Here is a 25258-nt window from a genome sequence, read left to right as displayed (position 1 = left end):
CATGATACTTTGTTTCAAATTGGGGTAGCAGGCCCGGATGGTAAAAAATACTGGGTTTTATTTTATTTTAAAAAATGGTGAATGTCTACCAAAAGCCAACATGTTCTGTATGAACAACCCCACAGATTAAAAGATGGCTGGCAAAAACCAGAGAGCAGTTTATAATTAAAACTAAAGAAAATTTGGGAGTCTTACACTCAAGTATTCTTCCAACGCTTAAAAGCTAAGGTATCACGTTGATCTAAATTTCTGTAATATATTTAAAGCTCTTTTTCTCTGATTGAGCACAGTTATTAGTAATATGGTCAGCTACTATCATGGCTATTTATAAACAAATGGAGCACTATCTAGTGGCTGACAATATTTATATAAAGTATTGAGATATCACTTAAAAGCAGCATTCGCTCCTGTAATCAAGTTATTAAAGTCGGTGATCATCAACTTGATGGTTGTAGATGCAATCCTGGCTTGAGGCTGGTTCTGGTTATCCTTTATCTGTATTGAATAACTATATAACTGACAGTGCATCTCACACACATATGTAAGAAGAAAAGCAACCAAAAATTTTAGTTAACCATATATCATAAATTTATTTTCATCCTATGAACAATGAGGTATCTTCAGATGAGCAAGCTTGTTGAAAGTTGTAGCTTGACTATACGGTTGAAATAAATTTATGACATACTGGGGGGGGGGTCATAAAATATGCTTAAATATATTTTGATTTGTCCAGATTTCATATATACTATTATAGTCATAATTTCAAAAGTTAAAAAAAAAAAAAAAGCATTTAGGTGCTATCAGCTAGAATCAAAACCGAAAACAAAACTAGCATTCAAAGTTGATGACGTTACCACTGTACCAACATGAAATGATTAAAAATAAACTAAAGAATGTACAAAATTTATAACAATTTTTTTTTTTTTTCAATTTTGATCCCTTTAAAACTATTTTATCCAGCTAAAGACTCGTAAAAGAATGGTCCATAAAAATCCCATCGTTTGAGGCCCCTCTGCGATTTTTTAGTTTTGAAAGAGATAGTTTAAAAATATAGAGACAGACAGACATGTCTTTTATATATATGATTCTACATTGCCAGTGAAACAGTTGCATTTGCGAATGATTTTTCAAAATGGCGACTAGAAATAATGAAATGTTTATCTTTTGGCGATTGTGTTTCTTTCGCCAACAATTTTCTAAAGATGAGTGAAACATATTTTCAACTTTTTTTTTTTTTAATAAAACGAGAAATTAAATTAAACAATAACAGATTTAATAGAACAATACATTTTTTTTTTTTTAATGAAGGCTATTTAAAAAAAAAAAAACATTTGAAGAATTTTGAATTTTTATACCTTCAAGTATCAACAAAAAATTTGGTGTATATTTAGAATTATTTATTTAAATAAAAATAATGAAGAAAGATTTTTATGATGTACGTACTCATCACAGAACAAAGATGTCATATTCCAAAAATCATGTGGGTTTGGCTAGTAACTTTTCTATGTGGCTAGTAAGCAAAAATATTTAGTTGTCAAAGATCAACTAAAGATAAATTTGTCTGTGGAATCCTGATACATTAGATGACCAATTGAAATTTTTGGTTGATTTTAACTTTTATTCTTGCTCTGCTATGCATTGAACTCTACTAAAGATTTCCTACAGAAATTACTCTGTTTACGGACACAGCATGCATACATGAACACTTTTAATTAATTAGAAAGAGCCACCACATACTCTCTAGCGTGAGTTTTATAAAAAAAAAAAAAAAAAAAAAAAAAAATTTATGATTGAGTTTTTATTTACATTTTAATTTAAAAATGAAATATTCTATTTTTCTTGCAGGGATTTGATGACGCTTCCAAAAAAAATAACAGCAGTCCTGCTTTTCTATTTGGCGATAAGATAGGTGCCAGGGCTGCAACCAGTGACAAACCCTCCTCACCATCATTATTAGAACACCGCCTTCCAAATTCAGGTGAAGAAACTAAATCTCGAGGTATATGCAAATTTTCATTTTGTTTTAATAAACTAGCAAGACCCATGTACCTGTATTGCTCATTGGAAGTAGTACACAAAGCCAAGACAGATTCGGTAAAGGACCTCCTCTTCCAAAAATAAATTCAACTATGCTTGTCAGTTCTTGAAAATGGTGGCCACTGGCAATTGTGGCCAAACTGAAATCATCTGGTTTCCATTATTGGGGGTCCTGGATATGACCGTAAACTATATCCAATGGTGAGGCCCTCGCTTGTGGACTTTAGGGAGTGTGGAGCCACCCCTTAATTGCCATTGCTCCTAGGTCCAGGTGGTAATCCCTGTTAGGGTCCCAACTATGGGTTAAATAGAAACTGACTTGAAAAAAAAAACAAATGTATTCTATTAAAAAAATTTTCTTCTTAATCACTGGATTCAGCATTAAATAACCTGAAAAGGGTTGATATGCCATAAAACAAAACCAACCAATCCATTATTGGGCATTGTTTGATAACAGCAGTTAGTGGAAGCCATGGCTGTGATTGTCAACACTGAGGATTACTAGCGATTAGCATTGGTTTGAGGAGATAACTTGCGGGTACTGATGGGCACTAGTTGCTTTTGCAACTGTCAGTTATTGGCAGCTGTAATCAATGTCAGCCTCCAGTGGACTGTTCTAAACTGAGATTGTTTGTCTTCAACTTTCAGGCATGTTGGACACTGGCATCCATTGGTTGCCTGTGGCAGGCAATGATATCAACTGGGACAGCGATGTTTTGAAGCGGTTAATTGCATTTACTGGCTTTGTCATTGCTGGTTCCCGGCATTCAGAGTTGGTCATGACCAGTATCAGCCTCTATTGGACTGCTTTGAAATGAAATTGTCTTTCTTCAATGGTGAGCACTAGTGGTCATTGGTGTTTTTAGGCGGTTACTTGTATTTAGTCATTGTCGGACACTGTTGATCATGACCAATGTCGAGCCCCATTGAACTGCTTTAAAATGAAATGGCCTGTCTTTAATATTTGTGCAATGTCTGGCACTGTTGGTCATTGGCAGTCATGATGGTGATTGACATAAATGCTAAGTTTACTTTTCCGTTAGGTCAGCTTTACGAAAAAAATTATGTGTACGAGGGGTGTGCAATAAGTAATGCCCCTGACCCACTTACAGTTGTCTGATCTAGCTGAAATTTTGCATGTGCAATGATTTATATCTCTACAGGTTATGTGGCAAATTACAGCTCTGAACTAATTGTGATTTCTGTTTTACAGGTGTTTGAACTGAGTCAGGTGTGAAATGGAGTCTGTTGAATGTTGAGCAGTAATCCGGTTTTTGTATTTGAAAGGATGCACACCACAGGAGACTTTTGATGAAATGAAAGAAACTTATGGTGATAATACCCCATCATATGACCTTGTAAAATGCTGGCATCGTGAATTCAAACATGGTCGGAAGTCTGTGGAAACAGCTCCCAGATCTGGTCCCCCCCTCCCTTCTGCCATTGATGCCCTCCCCCCCCTTCTGCCATTGATGAGGCATGTGTCCGTCAAGTTGAGGCTGTCATTTTGGAAGATCGGCACGTTACTATTCACCAAATAGCCCAAGATGTCAAGATTAGTAAAGGGTCTGCGGAAACTATCATTCATGACCATTTGCATATGCATAAGGTGTCTGCCAGATGGATTCCCAGGTTGCTCACACCATTCCAGAAGTGAGAACGCGTCTAGTGCTCGAGGATGAATTTGGAGATGTGCTAAGAAGATGAGTTAAAGTTTTTCAAGACTGATTACACAGGATGAAACCTGGGTCCATCACTATGATCCAGAGACCAAAGCCCAGTCAATGCAGTGGAAGCACTTGGACTCACCACCACCTCCAAAGAAGGCAAGGGTGCAGCCCTCCGCTGACAAGGTCATGCTCACAGTCTTCTGGGACCAGGACAGAGTAGTGATGACAGACTTCCTGGCAAAGGGTGCCACAATTACAGAAGCCATCCTCCTGCAGGACAACGCTCCGGTCCACAACTTGCATGTTGCCAGATCAGAAGCACGGGCGTGTGGTTATGAAATCCTTCTCCATCCTCCCTACTCTCCTTACCTTGCACCCTTTGACTTTCACTTCTTCCCAGTCATGAAGTTGTTTTTGAAAGGAAAGTGTTTCCCAGATGATGCAGCCTCGATTTCGGAAGTTACATCGTAGTTGGAGGACCAACCTGGGGTATTCTACAAAAACAGTCTCCAGAACTGCATCAAATGATGGGATAAATGCATAACTCTGGGTGGTTCCTATGTAGAGAAAAACTAATAACTGTGCCAAGTTTCGTTGCTCTACTGCTGTAGGAAGTGGGTCAGGGGCATTACTTATTGCACGCCCCTCGTATATAATTTGAATAGAAATATTTTTTATGGCTGGAACTATCAACAAATCGGTATTGTATTAAATCAGTGGTTCTCAACCTTTTTTTACTCATGGACCCCTTTTCCCTTCTTTTTATCTTGGTGGACCCCTTCATAACTATTGGTCATAAGACAATCTATTTTTCACTAATATAAATTTTGAGGTTTTAATAATCAAAGAAGTAATATATAATTATGTTTTATTTTTAAATGAAAACTAATTTAATGCAAATAAGATATTCTACAACAACTATAATAATTATGATAATAATGATAATAAGTAATAATAATAGTAATCTAAATTAGAGTGATAATAATTCTTTACCAATATCTTGTATTACAGTATTACAATGTTTCTTCTAGGGTCAAGCCGATGGAGATCAGACAGTAGAAATTAAATTTTTAATAATAAAAATTATTCTGAGTTGGTTTTCTTCATGGACCACAAAATATCGTTGTGGACCTCCAGAAATATTTCATGAACCCCTAGGGTCCATGTGGACCCCGGTTGAGAACTCCTGTATTAAATCATTAGGTGAAGATGCAGAGTAGGATGAAAGCATGCAGTGTGTAAATAAAAGCTTTTGGGTGTTATGAATATGAAAGTGAAAAGAAGAATTGTTTTAGTTAAATCGAGATCGGCACTGCTAATGTATTGTTCTGTCGGGTCAGCTTTACGAAAGTAGATCTGATTACGTTCAAATCCTGTAGAAGCACTTGTCCACTTTGTAGTTTGTTCCAAAAAAGACTACGTAAACATAATGTGAATCTGAATATTCTGTATGGCATGAAATGTAAACAAATCAGTGTCATTGTATTAAATCGTGTAAATGCAGAGTAGAATTAATTCACTCGGTGTGTGACTTCAAACTTTTGCACAACCAATTATAGACTTACATGAAAAAAAAAAAAGTCGAAGTATAAATGGGAACAGCAGAAGAAGAATTGCTTGTTTGGTTAAACAACTCTAAAGCGATACTGCTAAGTTTAATGTTCCGTTGGGTCAGCTTTATGAAAGCTAGTACAAATATCCAACTGTATGTAAAAAAAATTTTAAAAATCAGTGCCGTTGTATGAAATCATTAGGTTTGAATGTAAATTAGGATTAAATCACGCAGTGTGTAACTAAAACCTTTCACGTGACTAATTATAGATTTAAATGTGGAAAAGAAGTTAAAATAGAAAAATCAAAAGAATTGTTTGGTTAAATAACTCAGAATCTACATCAACCATGAGTTAAAAAAAAAAAAAAAGCATAGTCTGGATCAATTACTAACCTCTCAATGAGAACTACACTTCTTGTGGATCCATAGTTTGTACTTGAAGCATTCAATGGAATTTATACCTGTTCTTCTGCAACTAACATTACAAAAGAACATGCCACAGTTCTACAGGAGGTAGACGAACACAAGAGCTAAGAAATTTTTTTTTTTTTTTTAACTCCTTTTTACCCCAAACAAGGCGTATTACCACTTAGTCATAAGGGGCTACTATTTGGAATCATGTCTAACAAGAGATGGTGGGGATTTGAGTAACAAGATATTTGTTCACATTAAATTTAAGCTTGTGCATGCCAGGCTAGCAGGAAAACAGATTAATGAACCAGGCCAGATGTGGCTTAAATACTCCGTGTATGGGCAAATGGTGGATTTGTAGGTGTATAGGATACTCTCGGATGTGAGTAATTTGTAGGTGTATAGGATACTCTCGGATGTGAGTAATTTTCTTGCATGGTAGAGAAGATCTCATCTTCCTTGCAGCAGCTTAATGTATTTGTTCCAACTCATGTTGCCTGTAAATGTTAAACCTAGGAGTTTAAACGATGAGCTCTCAAGCAAGGTGCTATTTGTCATAGCCATCAGTGGTTGGGAATGTTAAAGAAAAGAAGCTTAATCTTAGCATCAAATGTTACCGGTCCCATCCCACTACCGACTGAAGATCATTTTCTAAGCCTTGGATATGTGTACATTTGTTTTTCCCTCATGCGTAGTGTCATTAGCAAATATATCCATTTGAGACACAATCTTGCCAGGGAGGTCATTTATGAATATCAGGAATAATAAAGATCCAAGAATCGATCCCCTGAGGCACACCTGTATTAATATTATGTTTGGATTTACAATCATAGAGAACTATCTGGATTTTTTTCTTGTCTAGAAAGGATCTGATTATGTTATGTATTCATCCAGAAATACTATAGGATTTAATTTTCATGTCCTTCTTGCCAGACCTTGTCAAAGGCTTTGGATATATCAAGGGCCGCCATCCTAGTTTCCTTTGTCTTATGCAGTCTATGATATATGCGTTCAAAGATGACCATTAAACTAGTAATACACACGGACGAAAAAACGCTTTGGATAATCACAGATTTCAAGGTAGTTCTACTAAAATAGCCATATTTTTTAAACCAAAGCACTTCAAGTCTTCAAATTACTACTGTTTTGTTCGGAAATGAATATACTTTCAAATGAATTAATAAATATGAATGTACATTATATATTTTAAGAGCTTTAAGCAAATAAAGTGATAAAAATGTGAACGTCATAAAATGGCGTTTTCGGTAAGGTTTTGTAATGACCCCCCCTGTTTCCTAAAGGTCCGTACCGTGATTGTATGAAGAATTTCGTCATGAAATTTGGGAACCAATCAGTAGAGGTGTTAATCTTAATACTGTCAAGTGTCCAAAATATTTTTGACCATTTCTTTTTTTGTCGTGTTAAAAATAAGACTTTAATATGACTAGTATCGAACATTTTGGAAAAAAAATTCTTCGGACACCCAGTAGTAAGTAAATCAATCTTTTTGCTATCTTTATCAATTAAAAGTATTATTTTATGTTGAGTAGGACCGCGGTAATTGATAATTTAAAAGGACCTACCCGAAAAAAAAAATTGTTTCTATTTCTCGAATTTGGTCAAATGAAGTTAGTATTACTAGCAGCAGCAGCAGCTCCAGCCTGTAGAATCGGCCATAGCACAGCACAGTGTATAAACAACACGCGTTCTTTAATTTTTATTCAAGAACGAATTAAGAAAAACATGAAAATATGAATATAAATGTTCTTATATGTTTAATTAGAGCTATTTTGTTATCAGAATAACATTAGTTTAGAACTATTTGGTTTTCAGAATGTATAATAACAACAATCCCAACCAATTCGGCATTATGAATCTGTAGCAGTGTCAGAATCTTTGGGAAAATCGCCATTGCAAATTTGACACCCCTAAGACAAAACTGCGAATAAAATATAAAAAAATCGTAATTTCTGTTTTTAAAGTGGTTTTTTTATTTTATTTATGGAATATACTTCCAAAATAAACTATTAAAGTTGTTTCAAACATAATAAAAATTATTTCTTATTTGTTAAAAAACCGTGTTGACAAAATATCCGCTCGCGGTGATTGAATACGCGGACATTCATTGAATCTGTTGCAATTTCTCACATTTCTCGTCAAATTTAAAAACATGGTTAAAAAAACAAAATAAACTTTTGTAGATTGCATGCACTTTTATTCTTTAAATTAGTTTTGAACAGCGAATTAAAACAATGTTTTACTGCGAACAGCCACAAATGTTTTTTTTCAAAATCAAAATAAGTATCAAAATCTCGTTTATACATAGATTCGAAAAAGTTGTCAAAAAACAAATATATAACAAATAAATGTTATCAAAGGCAAGATAAGTTACTTTTCTACCTAACTGGATAATTTTCTAGTGTTTTTATTTAATGTAACATGTTTATTCAGATCGAAAAACGTACAGTGTTTACCGATGTAATGGAAAATTAAAAATGGCGCCCGGCCCGACTCTCTTTGACACGGTAAGTTTGAGAAAAGGAGTTAAAAATAAAAAAAACTATACAAAATACTGTTAAAAACTCACCGAATATATGCCAGCCTATGTCACATGTCACGGTAACATATATTGAGCGAGTTTCTAGCAGTATTTTGTCTACTTTTTTATTTTTAACTCTTTTCCACAAACTTACCGTTTCAAGAGTCGGGCGCCATTTTAAATTTTCCAAAACATCGGTAAACACTGTTTTCAAGCTGAATAAACATGTTACATTAAATAAAAACACTAAAAAATTATCCAGTTATGTAGAAAAGTAACTTGCTTTTGATAACATTTATTTTTTATATATTTGTTTTTTGACAACTTTTTCGAATCTATGTGTATAGTAATACAAACCCTCAAAATCTATATCAATATTCTTGAAATTTTAAAATAAAACACATCAAACTACAATTAGGAGGCTTTTTATTTCGTTATTTTTTTTTTCTACTTATTAAGCGAAAGATATTTTTACAACCTGCTCCAGCGTAGTATAAACGGCCTATGGAATTAAAACCTTCAACCTCGAAAATAGAAATCAACAAATTTATGGAATTTTCTTTGAAATTTCGCAACGCAGTTTCTTATTAAATTAAAACTAAATATAACATTTTCTGACTTATTTACCTGTCGAATACACACACACACACACACACACACACACACACACATATATATATATATATATATATATATATATATATATATATATATATATCTCTTTCTGTAAAATATTTATTTGAAATGGAAACGGCATTTTGCAGTTAGGACAACAAAACAAAAATGAAGTAACGGTTCATATTCCTAAAACACTCTTTAACCCTAACAATAACACTAAGTTCGAGTGGCAAGCCCCCCCCCCAAATAAAATACCTTTGTAAGCCACATACAAGCATCTAAAACAAACAAACAAAAAATAGATCCTTCCTTAAAGAAAAATACACATGAAAATAAATTGGTTAACTGTCCTAAAATGCTAGAATGTCCAGGAAATGGTGAATTATTTTACATTAAATTTTTGTGAAACTAACCGCTCCCCCCTCTAATATTGTTTTTGTTAGCTTTGTCTCTGTCAAGTTTTCAGTATGTTCACACATAATTTTCCTTAGCCCCTACAATTAATTCAAAGTCCGAATGGCAACCCTCCACATATTCTCATTGCATAGAAACCCTCTTAAAACTACACATAATCATCTTAAAAAAAAAAAAAAAGTTAACTGCCCTAAAATGCTAGAATGACCTGTAATAGGAAATTATTTTACATTCAATTCTAAAATAATTTGTTTATCTTTCATTAAAGTTTTTCATGGCATTTTATACATAATTTCCTAAAAAGGTAGAATCACATTTTGGAGGGGTGGTCAGAAGGAGTTGAGTGGGGTTAAACAGAAGGTGTTAATCTACAATAATACCAAAGAAATATTGCAATATATTCATTTTTAAATGGTCTTATGTTTAGATTTAAGTTTTTTGTACATAAAGCACATTACAATTCAACTTTGAGTTCTCTAACTTCTTTTCTGTTTATGGATACATGGCATTTTTAAGGAATTGCTGCATATTTATGCACATTTACTGCAGATTATTTGAAAACCATAAACTTTAGGAGATTTTCAGTTGCATATTCTGATTCCTTGTACAAAAATACACTTATATGGTAAATTTCATTTCTTAGTCTTGTGTTTTAACAAAGATATGACATTTTTACTGAAAAAGTAGTGTAAAAAATGTGACGAAACGCATATGGTCTTAAAGAGGGGAAAATATCCAAACGTGTGAGGCACAAAAATAGCCATAACTTCCTTAATTTTAATCAGATTTAAAAAATTTAAAAAGATTCTTTCTTAGCTCATCAAGCTCTTTCTATGCATACCAATATTGAAATATTTCAAGCTATTTCAATTTTTTCATGTGTATTGCTAATTAAAATATCTGCAGTAAAGCGGGCTTACTTAAATCTATACTGTTGATCAGAAAGAAGATTACGATTTATGAAATGGTGGACTAGCGCTTGATTGATTAATGACTCAAAGATTTTTGCGAAAAGTGGGAAGAGACTTATGGAAGCAATAGTTGAGTAGGTCTGTTCTTTCACCAGAATTTTCTTCACATGGACTCTCAGTTCCGTTTTCCATATCAGCAACTTGGAGTTGCACTCCTTCAGAGAATCTGCAATAATGACATTTCCTGCATACATAAGCTCCCGTGGAACACCTACACAGAACTCAATTGACAATTCTTTCTGAAACAAGATAGAAAGTAGACTAAGTATTGAGCCCGGATAAAATGAAATGCCCACTTCAAACTCCTCCTTGTAGTGGCTGTTGACATGAACATGGTTACAAATGTTAATGTATATGACCCTCCCCCCTCACTTTTTTTATTTTTTTTTTTTTTATTCACATTCACCCCTAACAAGGCATATCGTCACTTGGACGTAAGAAGCCACTGCTTAGGAACATGCCTAGGAAAGATTAACAAGATGTTGGTTTATGTTACATTTAAACTTCTGCACATCAGTACAATCAGGGAAACAGGTAGCAGGAAGGGAATTCCAAAATCTAGTTGTTCGAGGGAAGAAACTATTAGAGTAGAAAGCTTTCTGGTATTTAGGGGCCTCAACAGTGAAAGGGTGAGATTTTGTTGCTAAGCAGGTTTATCAGGGATATGTATGCCAATGGGACACAAGTGCAACAAGTTCATCAGAGCACATTCCATTAAAATATTTGTAAAACAGGCATAGATATGCAACATTGTGGCAATGGGGCAAGGGTTGGAGCTTAGTTGACAAAGTGAGACCTATTAGATTGAAAACTGTTTTTTGAACCCTATCCAAGAGGGAGAGGCTAGTGGTAGATGCATCAGCCCAGATGTGGGAACAATACTCCATGCATGGGTGAGTGGTAGCCTTATAAAGGTACCAGATACTCATGTGTGAGTAGTCTTCTAACTTGATAGAGGAAACCCACCTTCTTTGCAGCAGTCTTTGCAATGTCCTCAATATATTTGCCTGCAAATGTTAGGCTGAAGAGTGACAAGGAAGAATTCTCAGGTAGGGAGTTATTTGTCATGGATATCGGTGATTGGAGAGGCGTCTTGACAATTTGCTCCTCTAAAACAAGGCTTCTCATTCACAAGTTTAAGTACAGATATTAAAACCAAACTGCAGGCTTTGTCATGACCCTAATAAGCATGACATAATTGAGCTTTCTCTGTTTTCTTTCTTAAACAATCCTGATGATTCATATTAGATGCAAAGATGATTGATGCTATTTTATTAAATATTCTCTTTTTATCAAGTAATTTATCAAAATAAATCCGGAATTCTCTCTATATTAAAAAAAGAAAAATCTGTATGATGTATGCACCCATGATGAAGTCAAACTATCCAAAAATCCTGTAAATTAATCAAGTAATTTTATTTTTAAATGATAAAATCTGAATTCATAGCCATTGCAACAAAAATCTAGTAACTATGAATTAATTTTTTTGTTTCTTGAAATTTTTTTCAAAATGGCTAGTGAGACGGTCACTTCTCGGCTACTCATAAAATTTGATTTTCTTATTTAAAACTAAAATCTATTTAATCAATTTATGTGATTTTTTTTTTTAATGTATTTTTGTTTCATTACATGTACGTACATCAAAAATGATCTTTGTCTTTTAATATGGAGGGTGAATTCTGAATAAGACTCAAATGCTAACATTTTTTTTCTTTTTTCAGATTTTAAACCAACTGGTTTCAAATCGAGTCCATTTTTATTCCACTCTCAATTTGGTAAGAATCTGTTTATTTTGGGTCATATGAATCTCTATCCATGTAAAAGTGCATTCTGATCTGTCCGAAGAGATAAATGCGTGTAACCTCGGAAAACAATCGATTCAACAATATTGCATTTTTAGTGTTCAAATGTCATTAACACTCAACCATCAACCACTAAGTGTAAAGGATATCTATAGCTGCATATACTGTATGGGTGCATATTTTTGCTGGTATATATATATATAATATATATATATATATATATATATATAATGATGAACATATACTACGCTGCCTTTATTCTCAGCCCCAAGGAGGAGGTAGTAACTGAGAGGATGGTATCATTACAAACATACTACACTACTCTCATTATCACGGTAATACTGGTGTGTTGTGGGGAAGGGGATTATACAAGTGTGTGCATGATATGTATATGTAGACATGTGTGAGTGTCTTTGTATCTATGTATGTAATCGTGATATGTCTAGTGCCTTTGTATAGCCGTGTTCATAATATCTTATCGTCTAAGGTAGTATATGTGTATATAAACAAACGTTGACATACCTTTTTTCTGCATTTTGGCTTTGTTGCTCATAGCTGCAAAGGGAACTGCATGCACAAAATAAGTTGGTGAGGGTGGGGCTTTTGATTAATGCTTGGTTTTATTCTTTCTGAGTCTTAGCAGTTCCCATTCTTTCTTATCAGCCGTTTTTATCTCTTTACGTTTCTTTCTCCGAAGCATCTTTGCGCCAATCTCAATGTGTTTGCTCTGTTAAAAATCGGAAACCAGTTTGACTTGCATGCGAGAGAAGGTATCTTGCTCTCTTTCTTTCATGCTCTCTTTTTCTTCCATTCTTTCTTTCCATGTTCTCTCTCACACGTACACAATTGACCTATTCTCAGGTGCTATCGTCAACCCCAGCTACCGAATTTAACATACGTCAGCAACTTAATCCTTGAACTCTTCTTGCACTAACCAACCTTCACAGCAAAATCACAACTTTCAATATGATGGCGGAACCTGGGATAGACAATACCTTGGATAATGGTCTAATGAATACAAAACAGATATTACACTCTTTTCCATCCCCTCTTTAAATTGAACATTGAAAGATAAGAATGTTTTATTTTTTTTTTATTTTCAAACCACCACACACACACACACACATACACACTATCCTCTTGTTTCTTATTTTTTTTTAGTTTTGTTTGCATACGAATTAAACAAGTCATTTTGCACCCTTTTTTCTCCTCTAACCATTTCCAGTGAGGCCCAGGTTGGTCACTGGGGAGTAAAGGTTGTTTTAAGCCAAAAGAAGAAAGAATAACAAGTCGATGATTGGTCTTTTGGGGGTAAAATAACAATTATTCGTTATTATTCAACTCTGATCATTCACAAGTCTTGACAAGCTCTTAATATTTGTGTCTGGATGGCACTCTTTTGTAAAATCTGGGTGATTTTCAAGTTCAGCAATTTCAATCCTAAGTCTGAGGGTCAGTTTTTTTAACACCATGAAGTCAGCAGGCAAGCAGAGCAGAGTCACCAAAGCTCACTTATGTCTCAACTTATATTGAGAACCAAAGGGGAATAACTCCACCTTTCTCCCAATAGAATTCAATTCATAATTCTTGATAACACACTGTCGTCTCAAATTACCAGTAATAATCACAAATACCACTTCTGCAAGACTATGAGTGGCCAACAAGTCCAGCCCTCCCCCCTTCTTCATGGGACTCAATCTATCACTGTTACTCTGATGGGATGGATTTTTATAATTGTAAATGTATTTTCTACATGTGCATTAAACACAATTCTTTAATTCCTCATTAAATTTTCAACCACAGAGAAAGGGTTCATTGACAGGTAATTTAATTATCAACTCTGTTTTAGGTCTTTTCAGTTTTTGACAAACAATTTTTACCACTTGAGATATTTCAGAAAACGGTCGGCAGCATCTTGTTCTAATGTTCTGGTTACAATAATAATGAAAAAAATAGCCAAATCTTTCTGGGATGAAAAATGTTTAATGTGCTTGGATAAAGGCCATCAATTTTTTTTTTTTTTTTTTTTTTTATCAATAATGTCAGCCAATTTTATTTCTTCAATTCCACGGAAAAGTGAATTTAACAAGAACATCTCTTCATTGTCAAATCAATATTTATTTTTATTGCCCAAAATAACTTGGATTTTTCTTGAAAAGAAATGATATTTCTTTATTAATCCCTTTTTTGTTTTGACTCCTCCCTCCCCCACACATACACACAATCCCTACAAGCACTTACCACAGCTCATGAACGTTTTTCTGCCTTTTTTTTTTTTTTTTTTTTTTTTTTTCTACCGTCTGAATTCCGACGTTTGTCTTGCTGGCATATCAACTATTTTTAATCTGTCAACATTGTCACAGTTTTTTTTTTTTTTTTTTTTTCTGTCTTTAATTTGTTTATTCCATTTTGTCTTTTACCTCTTGTCTCATTTTAATTCAATTAAAATTCTCAAAAAGTCAACGAAACATTTGTTGTATATTGAAGGGGACAGATCCCAGTAATTAGAGAAATGACGTAAATATGATTGAAAATAATATTTATTATAAGGAAATGGGTGGAATTGAACCCAGTATTGAAGAGTTGAAAAGAATGCATATTGCAATTTAGATGCACTCCTAGGAATGTGGAGCATTGTCCATCGTGTTAGAATAACGATACAACTGGAGGTCAAAGCAAGTAGAATCGGAAAATGTAAAGTTAGAAATGTTCTTTGTTTTGCCGGAAACGTGTTGGAGACCTGTAATATGTAAAACCCAAGTGAAAAAATATTCACGTGTCTGAGCACATTTTTACATCACAAAGAAAGATAGACTACAAATATTCAGTTAAGTCAAGTCAGTCAGGCAGAGTAGTCAGAGAGAGAAGTCCAAGGGCAGCTGAGTTGGAACGTGACCTGAAAGAGAAGCAAGACAATGTAATTCTGCAAGGCATTCGAATACCTGATCATCATCCTCATAACCATGTCTTTGATTGCCATCTTTCAACCTGAAAGGTACGAGGGACGTGCAATAAGTAATGCCCTTGACCCACTTCCCATAGCAGTAGAGCAACAAAACTTGGCACAGTTATTAGTTTTTCTCTACATAGGAACCACCCAGAGTTATGCATTTATCCCATCATTTGATGCAGCTCTGGAGACCGTTTTTGTAGAATACCCCAGGTTGGTCCTCCAACCACGACGTGACGTCAGCAATCAAGGCTGCATCATCTGGGAAACGCTTTCCTTTCAAAAACAACTTCTGGCTAGGAAGAGGTGAAAGTCAGAGGGTGCAAGGTAAGGAGAGTAGGGAGGATGGGGGAGGATTTCATAACCACTCGCCCGTGCTTCTGATCTGGCGACATGCGAGTTGTGGACCGGAGCGTTGTCCCGCAGGAGGAGGGTACCTTTGCTGATCTTGCCCCGCTTCTTGATTTTGATAGTTCCCTTTTTCGTCAAAAGTGAAGCATAATAGACTCCTGTAATTGTTGTACCCTTTGCCAGGAAATCTGTCATCACTACTCTGTCCTGGTCCCAGAAGACTGAACATGACCTTGCCAGCGGAGGGCTGCACCCTTGTCTTCTTGGGAGGTGGTGAGTCCAAGTGCTTCCACTGCATTGACTGGGCTTTGGTCTCTGGATCATAGTGATGGACCCAGGTTTCATCCTGTGTAATCAGTCTTGAAAAACTTTAACTCATCTTCTTAGCACATCTCCAAATTCATCCTCGAGCACTCAACGCATTCTCGCTTCTGGAATGGTATGAGCAACCTGGGAATCCATCTGGCAGACATCTTATGCAAATGGTCATGAATGATAGTTTCCACAGACCCTTTACTAATCTTGACATCGTGGTTTATTTGGCGAATAGTAATGCGCCGATCTTTCAAAATGGCAGCCTCAACTTGACGGACAGATGCCTGCCTTATCAATGGCAGAAGGGGGGGGGGCGACCAGGTCTAGGAGCTGTTTCCACAGATTCCTGGCCACGTTTGAATTCACGATGCCAGCATTTTACAAGGTCATATGATGGAGCATTATCACCATAAGTTTCTTTCATTTCATCAAAAGTCTCCTGTGGTGTGCACCCTTTCAAATACAAAAACTGGATCACTGCTCGACATTCAACAGACTCCATTTCACACCTGACTCAGTTCAAACACCTGTAAAACAAAAACCACAATTACTTCAGAGCTGTAATTTTCCACATTGCCCGTAGAAATATAAATCATTGCACATGCAAAATTTCAGCTAGATCAGACAACTGTAAGTGGGTCAGGGGCATTAATTATTGTATGCCCCTCGTAATGTGTTTTTGTGATTCGTCTTTGTAAAAGAACATTTATATGTAACACCCTTCCAAAGTGTTAACTGTCTGTCCCCCATCATAAATAATGTATCTCCTCTCAGTGTGTAAAAAGAACTGTCCATTTCACATATCTCTCACATCTATATTCCTTCGACTACAAATAATGGGCTCAACAAGTAATTGTCATTGTCATCATTGTATACGTCATTATATAAATGGCTCATCGTCCGTTATATCTCCCTGATATGCACACTCCACTACACAGCACCTTTCTTCGATTTCGCTTTGATATTTGAATATTCCATTGCACTTGTTTTTTCTCTCTCAAACGTTGTGTTAGTGAAGAAGGTAGAAATATTAGTTTTCTTCTCGCTTAACAACCAGTCAACTACGCTATAATATATCTTTCTCTTGGTCTCAAAGACAAGAATTCATCTAGTCTGGTGAAGTATTCAGCTTTAATGTTGTTGCTAATAAGATGCACCAATTCTTGTATAAGTCAGTGTTGGGTAGCCATAACGAAGGCATTTTATTTATGCTTCGAATACCATGTTATTCTTAATATTCAGACAAGGTATATTTGTAGATGGAAATATCATGCCATGTTGTTCTGACAAACCCCTTGTACAGAGTGACCTTAGACACTTGAGGATAGTGTTTGGTAGGCATTCAAGTTCTCTACAGTTCTTTGAAAAAAGGGCTGCTTCAGTTTTTGACAGACTATGGATACCCACGAAGGGATGCCTGCACACAATTTTTGTCGCAAGAGGTGCACAATCTCCAACCACACCTCTCCTGAGTTGACATTGTTAAATACCAGTGGCAAGTGAAGTGTATGTACAGGACTGAAAACAAATGCCAAGATAAGCGGAGAGCACATACAGCGCCTAAAATTCCCAAATGGTCACCCACCTGATACTAACCAAGCTCAACATTGCTTAACTTTGGTGATCTGAAGAGAACTGGTGTGTCAACGCGATTATGCTGTATATACAGTTCTTTACATGTATATCTATACGTGTGTATGGAAGCAGATAAAGTGTATTATTATGGTTGTTGATTAAATACATTGTTTCTGTTCTTTTTGTTCCAGAAGCTCGGCCTCAAAATATGCAGTCTTTGATCAAACCTGCCACACTTCCTGATCCCGCTAGCAAGAATTCATTTGATAAAGGTATACAAATGATTTATGGGTCTACTAGTAGAGATACCTGGATTTTACAGTCTTAAAGTAATCTGGTTGTAAGGCCCCAGTTTTGGAAGTTCAAAAAGTGTAGAACCTTCTAGTTATCATTACTGTCAACAGTAATGATAACTAAAAGGTTCTACACTACTCTACGGAGTAATAGTACTTGTCAAGATCCGGTCTATAAGTTAAATAGAATCTGTTTTTGATAAAGGTGAGAAACTATAGGATATGGTTGAGGAATGTATTCTATTAACACCCCTCCTTAATTTTTCTTAGCTCTTTCTATTCTTTTTTTTTCTGCCTGCCTTATCTATAATTCAAGCTCTTAAAACTGTTCTACGTTGACATAAAACTACATTTGGTGGTGAGGCCTTAATTAAGAACTTAGGATTTACCAAACAAGTACCGTTTTTATTCATCGTTTCATCTTTGTTTATCAACTTGGTAGAATTTAACAGGTTCTTATTTAAAATTCAACAAAATACAGATAAATCTTTATGATGTATGTACTTGTCACGGGATGAAGATGTCATATTCTGAAAATCATGTAAATTGATTTTTTTTATTTATTAAGAAAATCAAAACTTATGATTTTTAGAGATTAATTATTTTAAATATAAACAAAATTTCAGAACTTGAATGGAGTTGTCACCTTTGAATTTGACACTTTTTAAAATGACATGGCAGCTCACGATTTCTATCTTGCTTGTCAAAATAAAAGTACCTGATTAATTTATATAATTTTGGGAATATGATCTTTTCATTATGGGTATGTACATCAAAGGGTTTTCTGTATTTTTTTTTTTTTTTTTTAATATTTCTTAATATTGGTTGAATTCTGGATGACCACCGTTTTTATCCCTTAGAAGGAACTGGATTTTGAAAAGGGGGGGTAACTCAATTAAAAAATGTGAGATTTATGAATTCCCATTAATCGCTTAAAAATGATTTGTAAAAATAAAACCACTTGATCAATTTACATTTTTTTTTTAAATATGATATTTTTGTTTCGTACATCATGCAGATTTTTCTCTATTTTTGTTTTTTAATATAACAGGAATTTTGTTTAAGAACCAAAATTACATTCTCTCTTTGCATACGCATTTGAGATCTTTCTCTTGCTAACGGCCATGTTTGTTTCCATTATTTATTTCTTAGACCAAACATTCATGTTTTATCAAACTTTGAACATTCTTTTTAGATAAAAAGCTGATTTTAACAAAATTAAAAAGCAAAATTTGAAGTAAAATTTCTGAGCCATTCCAGGATTTTAAAGCAGTTAACCAATAAAAAAAAAACAATTATGTGCTGTGCAAAATAAACGGCATTTTCTTTTTGGAGGGGGGGGTATGGCTTTACAAGATTGTTTGTGGTGCACTTGCCAAACAAAATCAAGTTGGGAAATTGGTATAGAGTCGTGGCCCTCTATGTTGAATCAAAAATTAGGAGAAGGCCGAGGCCTTCAAGGTTGAATGTGAAATTGGTATGGAGCCAGGAGGTCTACAGTTGGGAAATTCATCTGTATTTGAGATTGTTTTGCCATTTGACCACTCCCATCTTTGAATCTCTGTGAGGATTTCAGAAAATCCCCTACTGTCGGCCGATAGTTTCACAATCACAGTCAGTCAATTGCAGAAATTTGTACCACAAGATGCTCAGGTGATGAGTGGTTAGTTCAATTTTAGAACAAAAACTCACAATCTACAACTGAAACTCCGGGAAACAGCTGCAAAAGCATGCCTTTTCATTTGACTAAAAAGGAACTAGGCCCCTTTGGCTAAAAGCAATCTACAAATTTGGTTACCAGTACCAACCTAGAAACTTTCAAGGATGGGCTCAATTGGTACATGAAGCCTTTTTTTTTTTTTTTTTTTTTTTTTTTTACAAGAATGTAAGCATCACTTATCAAGGTTTGAAAGCTACTCAAGGATAAAGGTTAAAAAGTGACAGTTCCATGGGCAGACAGTTTTAGGAAAGAAAATTTCATGGAATCTGCATTTAGATTTAGGCATAAACTGGGAGTGGGGGAAATTGTTGACAGCGGTTGTAGCTCAGGTTGTAGCTTTTTGCTGTGAATGTTTTGCGGTGGGTGGAGAGATGAAGTCAAAACAGTGTTGTAGTTGTCCTCTTACTACTTCTGATGGTGTTCGATTTGACAATGGAGTTGCTGCTAGGAAAGTACTGATCAGTGATAACAAACTTCTGCCGTTAAGAACGGCACACATTGTTTTAAATTTTATTCTTTGCAATTGGGATTCTGGTATTTGTAAGAATTCTTATTGATGTTTCTATAATTATTTACTCTTTGTTTTTTTTTTTGTTTTTTTTTGTTTTTTCTTTTTTTTAAAGAAACAGAAAATTTGGATGCTGATTCTTCATCCGCTAAATCCTCAAGTGAGACTTCCAAAGAAACCACTTCTTCTGCTAATGCCACCAGCCGACTTGGTGGATTTGAAACAGGAAGTATCAGCTCTACTACAGCTTCAGGGCAGAATGAATCAAACTCTGTTTCAAAATTCACATTACCAGCCTTCTCTGGGTAAGTTTTTTTTTTAAGTTAATTTTGATTTTAATGAATAATAAAATCATCCAATAATACACATCTGTGAATCAGAAATTAATAAAATCTGAAATGCCCAACTTTTGTTGATTATAATCTTATTTTAAAGGTTTATAAGCTCATTTTAAATAAGAAACTGCAAAATTGTTAGTAATTTTTGACTTTGAATTAAAGTTGAAAGTGAAATATTCTGTTGTGTTCCTGAAGCAAAGAAAACTTCTTTTTTTTTTTTTTTTTTTTTTCCGTACGCCATTATTATATTTAAAAAAAAAAACATAAAAAAACATTGTTTTTGGTTATTTTTAATTTTCTGTATATCTGTGTAGCTTATATCTATTTAAAAATGTCCGATATCTGCATATATATTTGTGTGTGTGTGTAGTCTGATGATTTCCTGGCTTCATTTAGTTTCCTTGCCACTGTTTTTTCGTATTACAACTAAGCTTATTTACGTATTGAGCACTGTTGAAGTAAATACTGAGTATGTATACACACAAGATATATCACCTTGCAATATATGTATATAAGTGTGTAACCTAAAGGTTTCATACCTAATGGTTATAACTTGTTAAAATTATTTACTTTGTTCTAAATCTATGTATGTACTAGCTAAAACTGCTAGTCTGCTAATGTAGGGTTCCATTCAATAACAAGTAACATAGCAAAGAAGGTTATTTATAATTATGTATATTCACATATTCAAATTAAAGTCAATTAGAAAAAATTTGGAGTTAACTGTAAAGATCAATTGTTAACTTGCAAAAATTGACAACTTTGTGTCTTGTGTGTATGTGCTGCAAACCATTATCCAATGGTGTCTGATTAAATATAAGTTTTCTCTTTTTTGACTATTCTGATGGGTTTTTCCGCCCCTCCTGACATAGCAAGCAATTCTCTTGGTCTCAGCTAGTAAATTGTACACTGTGGCAATGAGTAATGTTGTCTCAGTCATTCCTTGAGCACGTTCGATCACATGATCGTCATTATTAGTATTTTGGAAAAGACTTTGTTTGATTTTATATCATTTTCCAAGTTGTTTGGCAGGGAAGAAGGATAAAGAAGAGGTGCCATCAAGTCTATTTGTTGTAATTATATATTAGTTTTATTTAGTTATTTATTTGCTATTTTTTTTATATTGTTTTTAATTGTTAAATACATTTAATACCTTAATACCTGTATTAAATGCTGTTTTGTTAATATTAACTGGTATTTTTTTAAAATAGTATTACTTTGAATAATTTTAATGTGTGCAATTATTTTTGTACATAATTTTGTTATTAGTAATTATATTTCTTATCTATTTACGATTAGGATGAAAGATAATTCTGATGGTGCGACAGGTTCCACTACTCCAAGCAGCAGTGGGGAATTTTTGTTTGGAACCAACTTACACCAGCGTGTTCTCGTAAGTACTTAATATTTTATATTTATGTAATAGCTGTATCTATCTGTTGTTGCCCGGGAGTAAAAGAAAAAAAAAGATTTATTTACAAAGAAATTTAAATCAATTTTGGTGATTTTTAATTTTCTAATGAATTTTGTGAAAAATAAATTTTAAAAAAGTTTAACAGATCGATTCAAAGCATGCGAGATGATGGAGCGGAAGTTTGTTTTAGTATAAGAATAAAAATGAGATGATGTGCAGAATAGGAGACATTGATTATATGGCAACGTTGAAAGTATGAATCAACAAGAATTCTTGGGGTCAGATATATATGGGAGGATCGAAATGAATGATTGGAATGAACAAAATTGGATTTCTTATGAGGAGTATTTATATCACACAAAAAAAAACAACAGAAAATGTAGATTACTATTTTAAGTAGTGAAACCAGATGTATTTGCAGTAGTAGCTGTTAAGTAAATGTCTGTTCATACATTACACATTCTTCTAAGTGCTCTGTACACTTTCATATCTCTGGGTGACCGGAAATCATATGGTACAAGCTATGCCACAACAGTGTTGTCATTAGATTTGAAGCTGATCCTGTTGTAGTTTGAAGGGAAGTAGTACTGTGGTAATGTATCCAACAGATGGAACATTCTTGGAAAGAATCTTTGTTTATGGGAATTCTGTTTGATATTAGACACTGACTGTTTTTTTGTGTGTGAATTTCTGACAAGTAGGAACCAGGTATTGGAACTCAGTCGAGCACTTTGAATAGAGAAAGACTAGCAATGTTGCTGTGAGGAAAGTATTATAGAGAACCGAAGAGATCAATCTCTCCCACTAGATTGCAAAGTCAATTTTGTACTTTGTCAAAGCAAGAAAGCGTGTTTTGGTCTTTCAGTTTTAAATAAGAAACTCTGTTGCCTGGCCTGATGTGACCTTCACCTTGAACTAGTTGAACGAAAAACTTTCTCCTTGAAGGAGAATTGTTAAAGCAGGGTTTGTACAAACTTAAAAGTCCTTGAATTTTGACTTTTGGCTTGAAAAGGCCTTTCTATTATTACCTTGAAAAATCATGGAGAATACGGAAAATTTCTTGAAAAGACCTTAAAAAATTTTTATGTCCAGTAAAAGTTTGTGGCAAAATATTAAAAATAAAATCAAAATAAATCTCCCTCTATTCTTGCATTCATTTGTAAGTTAATTTTTTGGGTGTGTGGTAGGCAGTAGTGTGGCAATCATAAATAAAAATGACAGCCCCTCCCTAAACTTTCCTTCTGTTGACGGGATTCTCCCCATGGCGCCCCCCCCCCACTTCCACTCTAAAAAACAATTGTGATCACTTAAAATGAAGCTGGACAGACTGAAAAATATGGACAAGATGGTAGCGATGTTGGTTACTTTTTCGAATCGCTGTTGATTTTAAAACGCCCCAAATTTTGTCTTGAAAAAATTGAATTTTTGTCTGGAGAAGATCTTGAAAAACTCTGAAAAGCTCTTGAAAATGAACATTGAAAATCTGTGCGAACCCTGTAAAGTCACAAGCATTCTCAAGGTGAGACAGTGTTTTTACTACATTTTTGCCACATATTGTATGGGTCTTGCTAACTATCTTTTCATAGTTTGCGTTTGGTATTCCCAAATGGTTACCCATTTGATACTCACCAGACTCCACATTGCTTACTTTTCATGATTTAATGAGAACCAATGTGTTACTGTAAAATTGAACAATAATTTCATAAGGAGGATCAATTTTGTATTCGACCATTTTGCTATACAAGTTAATCAGCCAAATAAAGATAGGTTAGCTTGGAAGGCAATTTTTAAAATCTGTCCAACGCATACCAGCATGTAAAACAAATGTTACGGTAATAATGGCGTGTGTGTGTATGTGTATTATCAGACAAACTTCAAATTTGTGATTGCAGAAATTCACCAAATGTTTTTATTAATATCTTTTCATAAATTCTTGTAGGGTCTTGATGAAAATTCCAAAAAGAGCAGCAACTGTTCCGGTTTTGTGTTTGGCGAGAATCTAGCAAACAGAGTTGTTGCTACGGAAAGACCCTCTTCACCAGCATCCTCAGACCCACACCTTGCAAACTCAGGGGATGAAGTTACTACGCCAGGTACTTGAAACTTGTAAAGATTCTTTATATATATATATATATATATATATATATATAGTAGAATCCCGGGATACAGCATTAATCCATTCTGTGGTTGGGATCGTAAGATGAAATCGCCGTATGGTGGGGCCCAAGCAAAATTTTATACAGTACTTTTTATAATAAAAATTAGTAACAAAATGCAGTATAGTATATAATACACATGTATATAATCAAATAATGTTATAAATAACACCGTAAGATGTGGCAAATACCATAAACAGGGCCGGAAAAACATATTGCACATCTTAAAAAAACTGTATCCTGGGATCACTGTATCCCAGGGTTCTACTGTGGGTTTTTTTTATTATATATATATAAGTGAATGTGTCTCTGTGTGTGTCTACACTTCTCTACGCAATAACTCTCTCAATTTTCAGTCTACAGACTCAAAATTTGATATACAGGGTACTGAAATTTGGAAAAATCTTTGTAATCCGTTTTCAGCCAGAAATTTGACTGTTATGGGGTCAAAGTTCAACGATTTGACCTTTGAGAACTCTACCAAACTCCTCCGACAATTTTGGGTATAAACAATTAAAATTTTAGATATAGGTTTCTTGGACATGGATCTAACTTAATAACTTAATGTAAGCCCAAAACAATAAATTTTAACGGGTCATAATAGGGGTTAAAGTTAAAAAAAAAAAAAAAAAAGAAAATTGACCTCTGCGGTCTCTACCAAATTACTCAGACAATTTCTGATCTAAACATTTGAAATTTTACATAAAGGGTATTCAGAGATAGGGCAAGCTTTTTAATTGGTTTGGGTTGAAAATTTTAGCTTCCGAGAGGTCAAAGTTCAAAAGATTTAATCTTTGCAGTGTCTAGCAAGCTACTCACCAAAATTTCTAATCATTTAAAATTCACACATAACGGGTATTTATTTTTAGCAGTTTGGGGGCGAAAATTTGTCTGCCAAAATGTCAAAGTTGAAAGAGTTGACTTTTGCTGATTCTACAAAATTTCTCCGCCAATTTTGGGTCTTAAAGACTTGAAATTCTAGATGTAGGTAACTTGGATATGGGTAAAACTTTATATTTTGATTTGAGACCAAAATAATTAATGTTAAGGGGTTAAAATTGACGTCCAATTTATAAAAAAAATTACCTCTGCGGTCTCTACGAAATTACTCAGACAATTTTGGGTCTAAATAGTTGAAATCTTACATAAAGTGTATTCACACGTAGGGCAAGTTATGAATAGTACATAGGGCTATTATATATATATATGATGATTGCAACGTCCTGTCAGACGAGTGCCACTCCCTCAGACATTTAAAATCCATGAGCCCAAATGCCTGAGGGAGTATCTATATAAAGATGATGTTACAGAGTCTTCGCTTTGTACGACAGCTAAGTCTCTCTCTCAGTTCAAAATGTTGAGATCCAGCAACAAGCAAGAGCAAGATAGCCAGCAACAAATTAAACTGCAGACCAGCTTAATGCGGGTACTGATCTCCCACTTTATGGTTTTTTAAATCAGAGATTTGCTTCTCCTAAAAAGGTTGCCTTCACCACGGCTTACGGGAGCCCTCTCCACCCCAATACACATATACACACACACAAATATACACGGTGCTAGTTGGCCGTTGACCCAGAAAAAGAGTTCATTCGCCCTTTGGAAGGTCTTGTTTTTAATCCTCCAG

At 34.5% G+C, this 25258-nt stretch overlaps 1 protein-coding gene across 11 annotated transcripts in view; it reads left to right on the top strand.

Moving 5' to 3' along the window:
- The window catches only part of LOC145261156 (uncharacterized), a 124129-nt gene that overhangs the window by 81680 nt on the left and 17191 nt on the right, over window positions 1-25258 (top strand). For 4 of the 11 annotated variants that reach the window (XM_080119468.1, XM_080119476.1, XM_080119470.1 and 1 more), the window contains exons 12-17: window positions 1846-1999; window positions 11934-11987; window positions 17397-17477; window positions 19842-20031; window positions 21364-21457; window positions 23418-23571. In XM_080119468.1, the coding sequence (XP_079975594.1) occupies window positions 1846-1999; window positions 11934-11987; window positions 17397-17477; window positions 19842-20031; window positions 21364-21457; window positions 23418-23571 (727 nt within the window). The remainder of the gene's footprint in view (window positions 1-1845; window positions 2000-11933; window positions 11988-17396; window positions 17478-19841; window positions 20032-21363; window positions 21458-23417; window positions 23572-25258) is intronic. The other 7 variants (XM_080119469.1, XM_080119471.1, XM_080119467.1 and 4 more) reach the window with 3 other exon arrangements.

Source organism: Euprymna scolopes, chromosome 37 (genome assembly GCF_053919585.1).
Source record: "Euprymna scolopes isolate OS-2025 chromosome 37, ASM5391958v1, whole genome shotgun sequence".
Classification (NCBI taxonomy): domain Eukaryota; kingdom Metazoa; phylum Mollusca; class Cephalopoda; order Sepiida; family Sepiolidae; genus Euprymna; species Euprymna scolopes.
The sequence above is the reverse complement of the archived record's forward strand: the minus strand, read 5'-3'. Positions and strand labels throughout refer to the sequence as shown.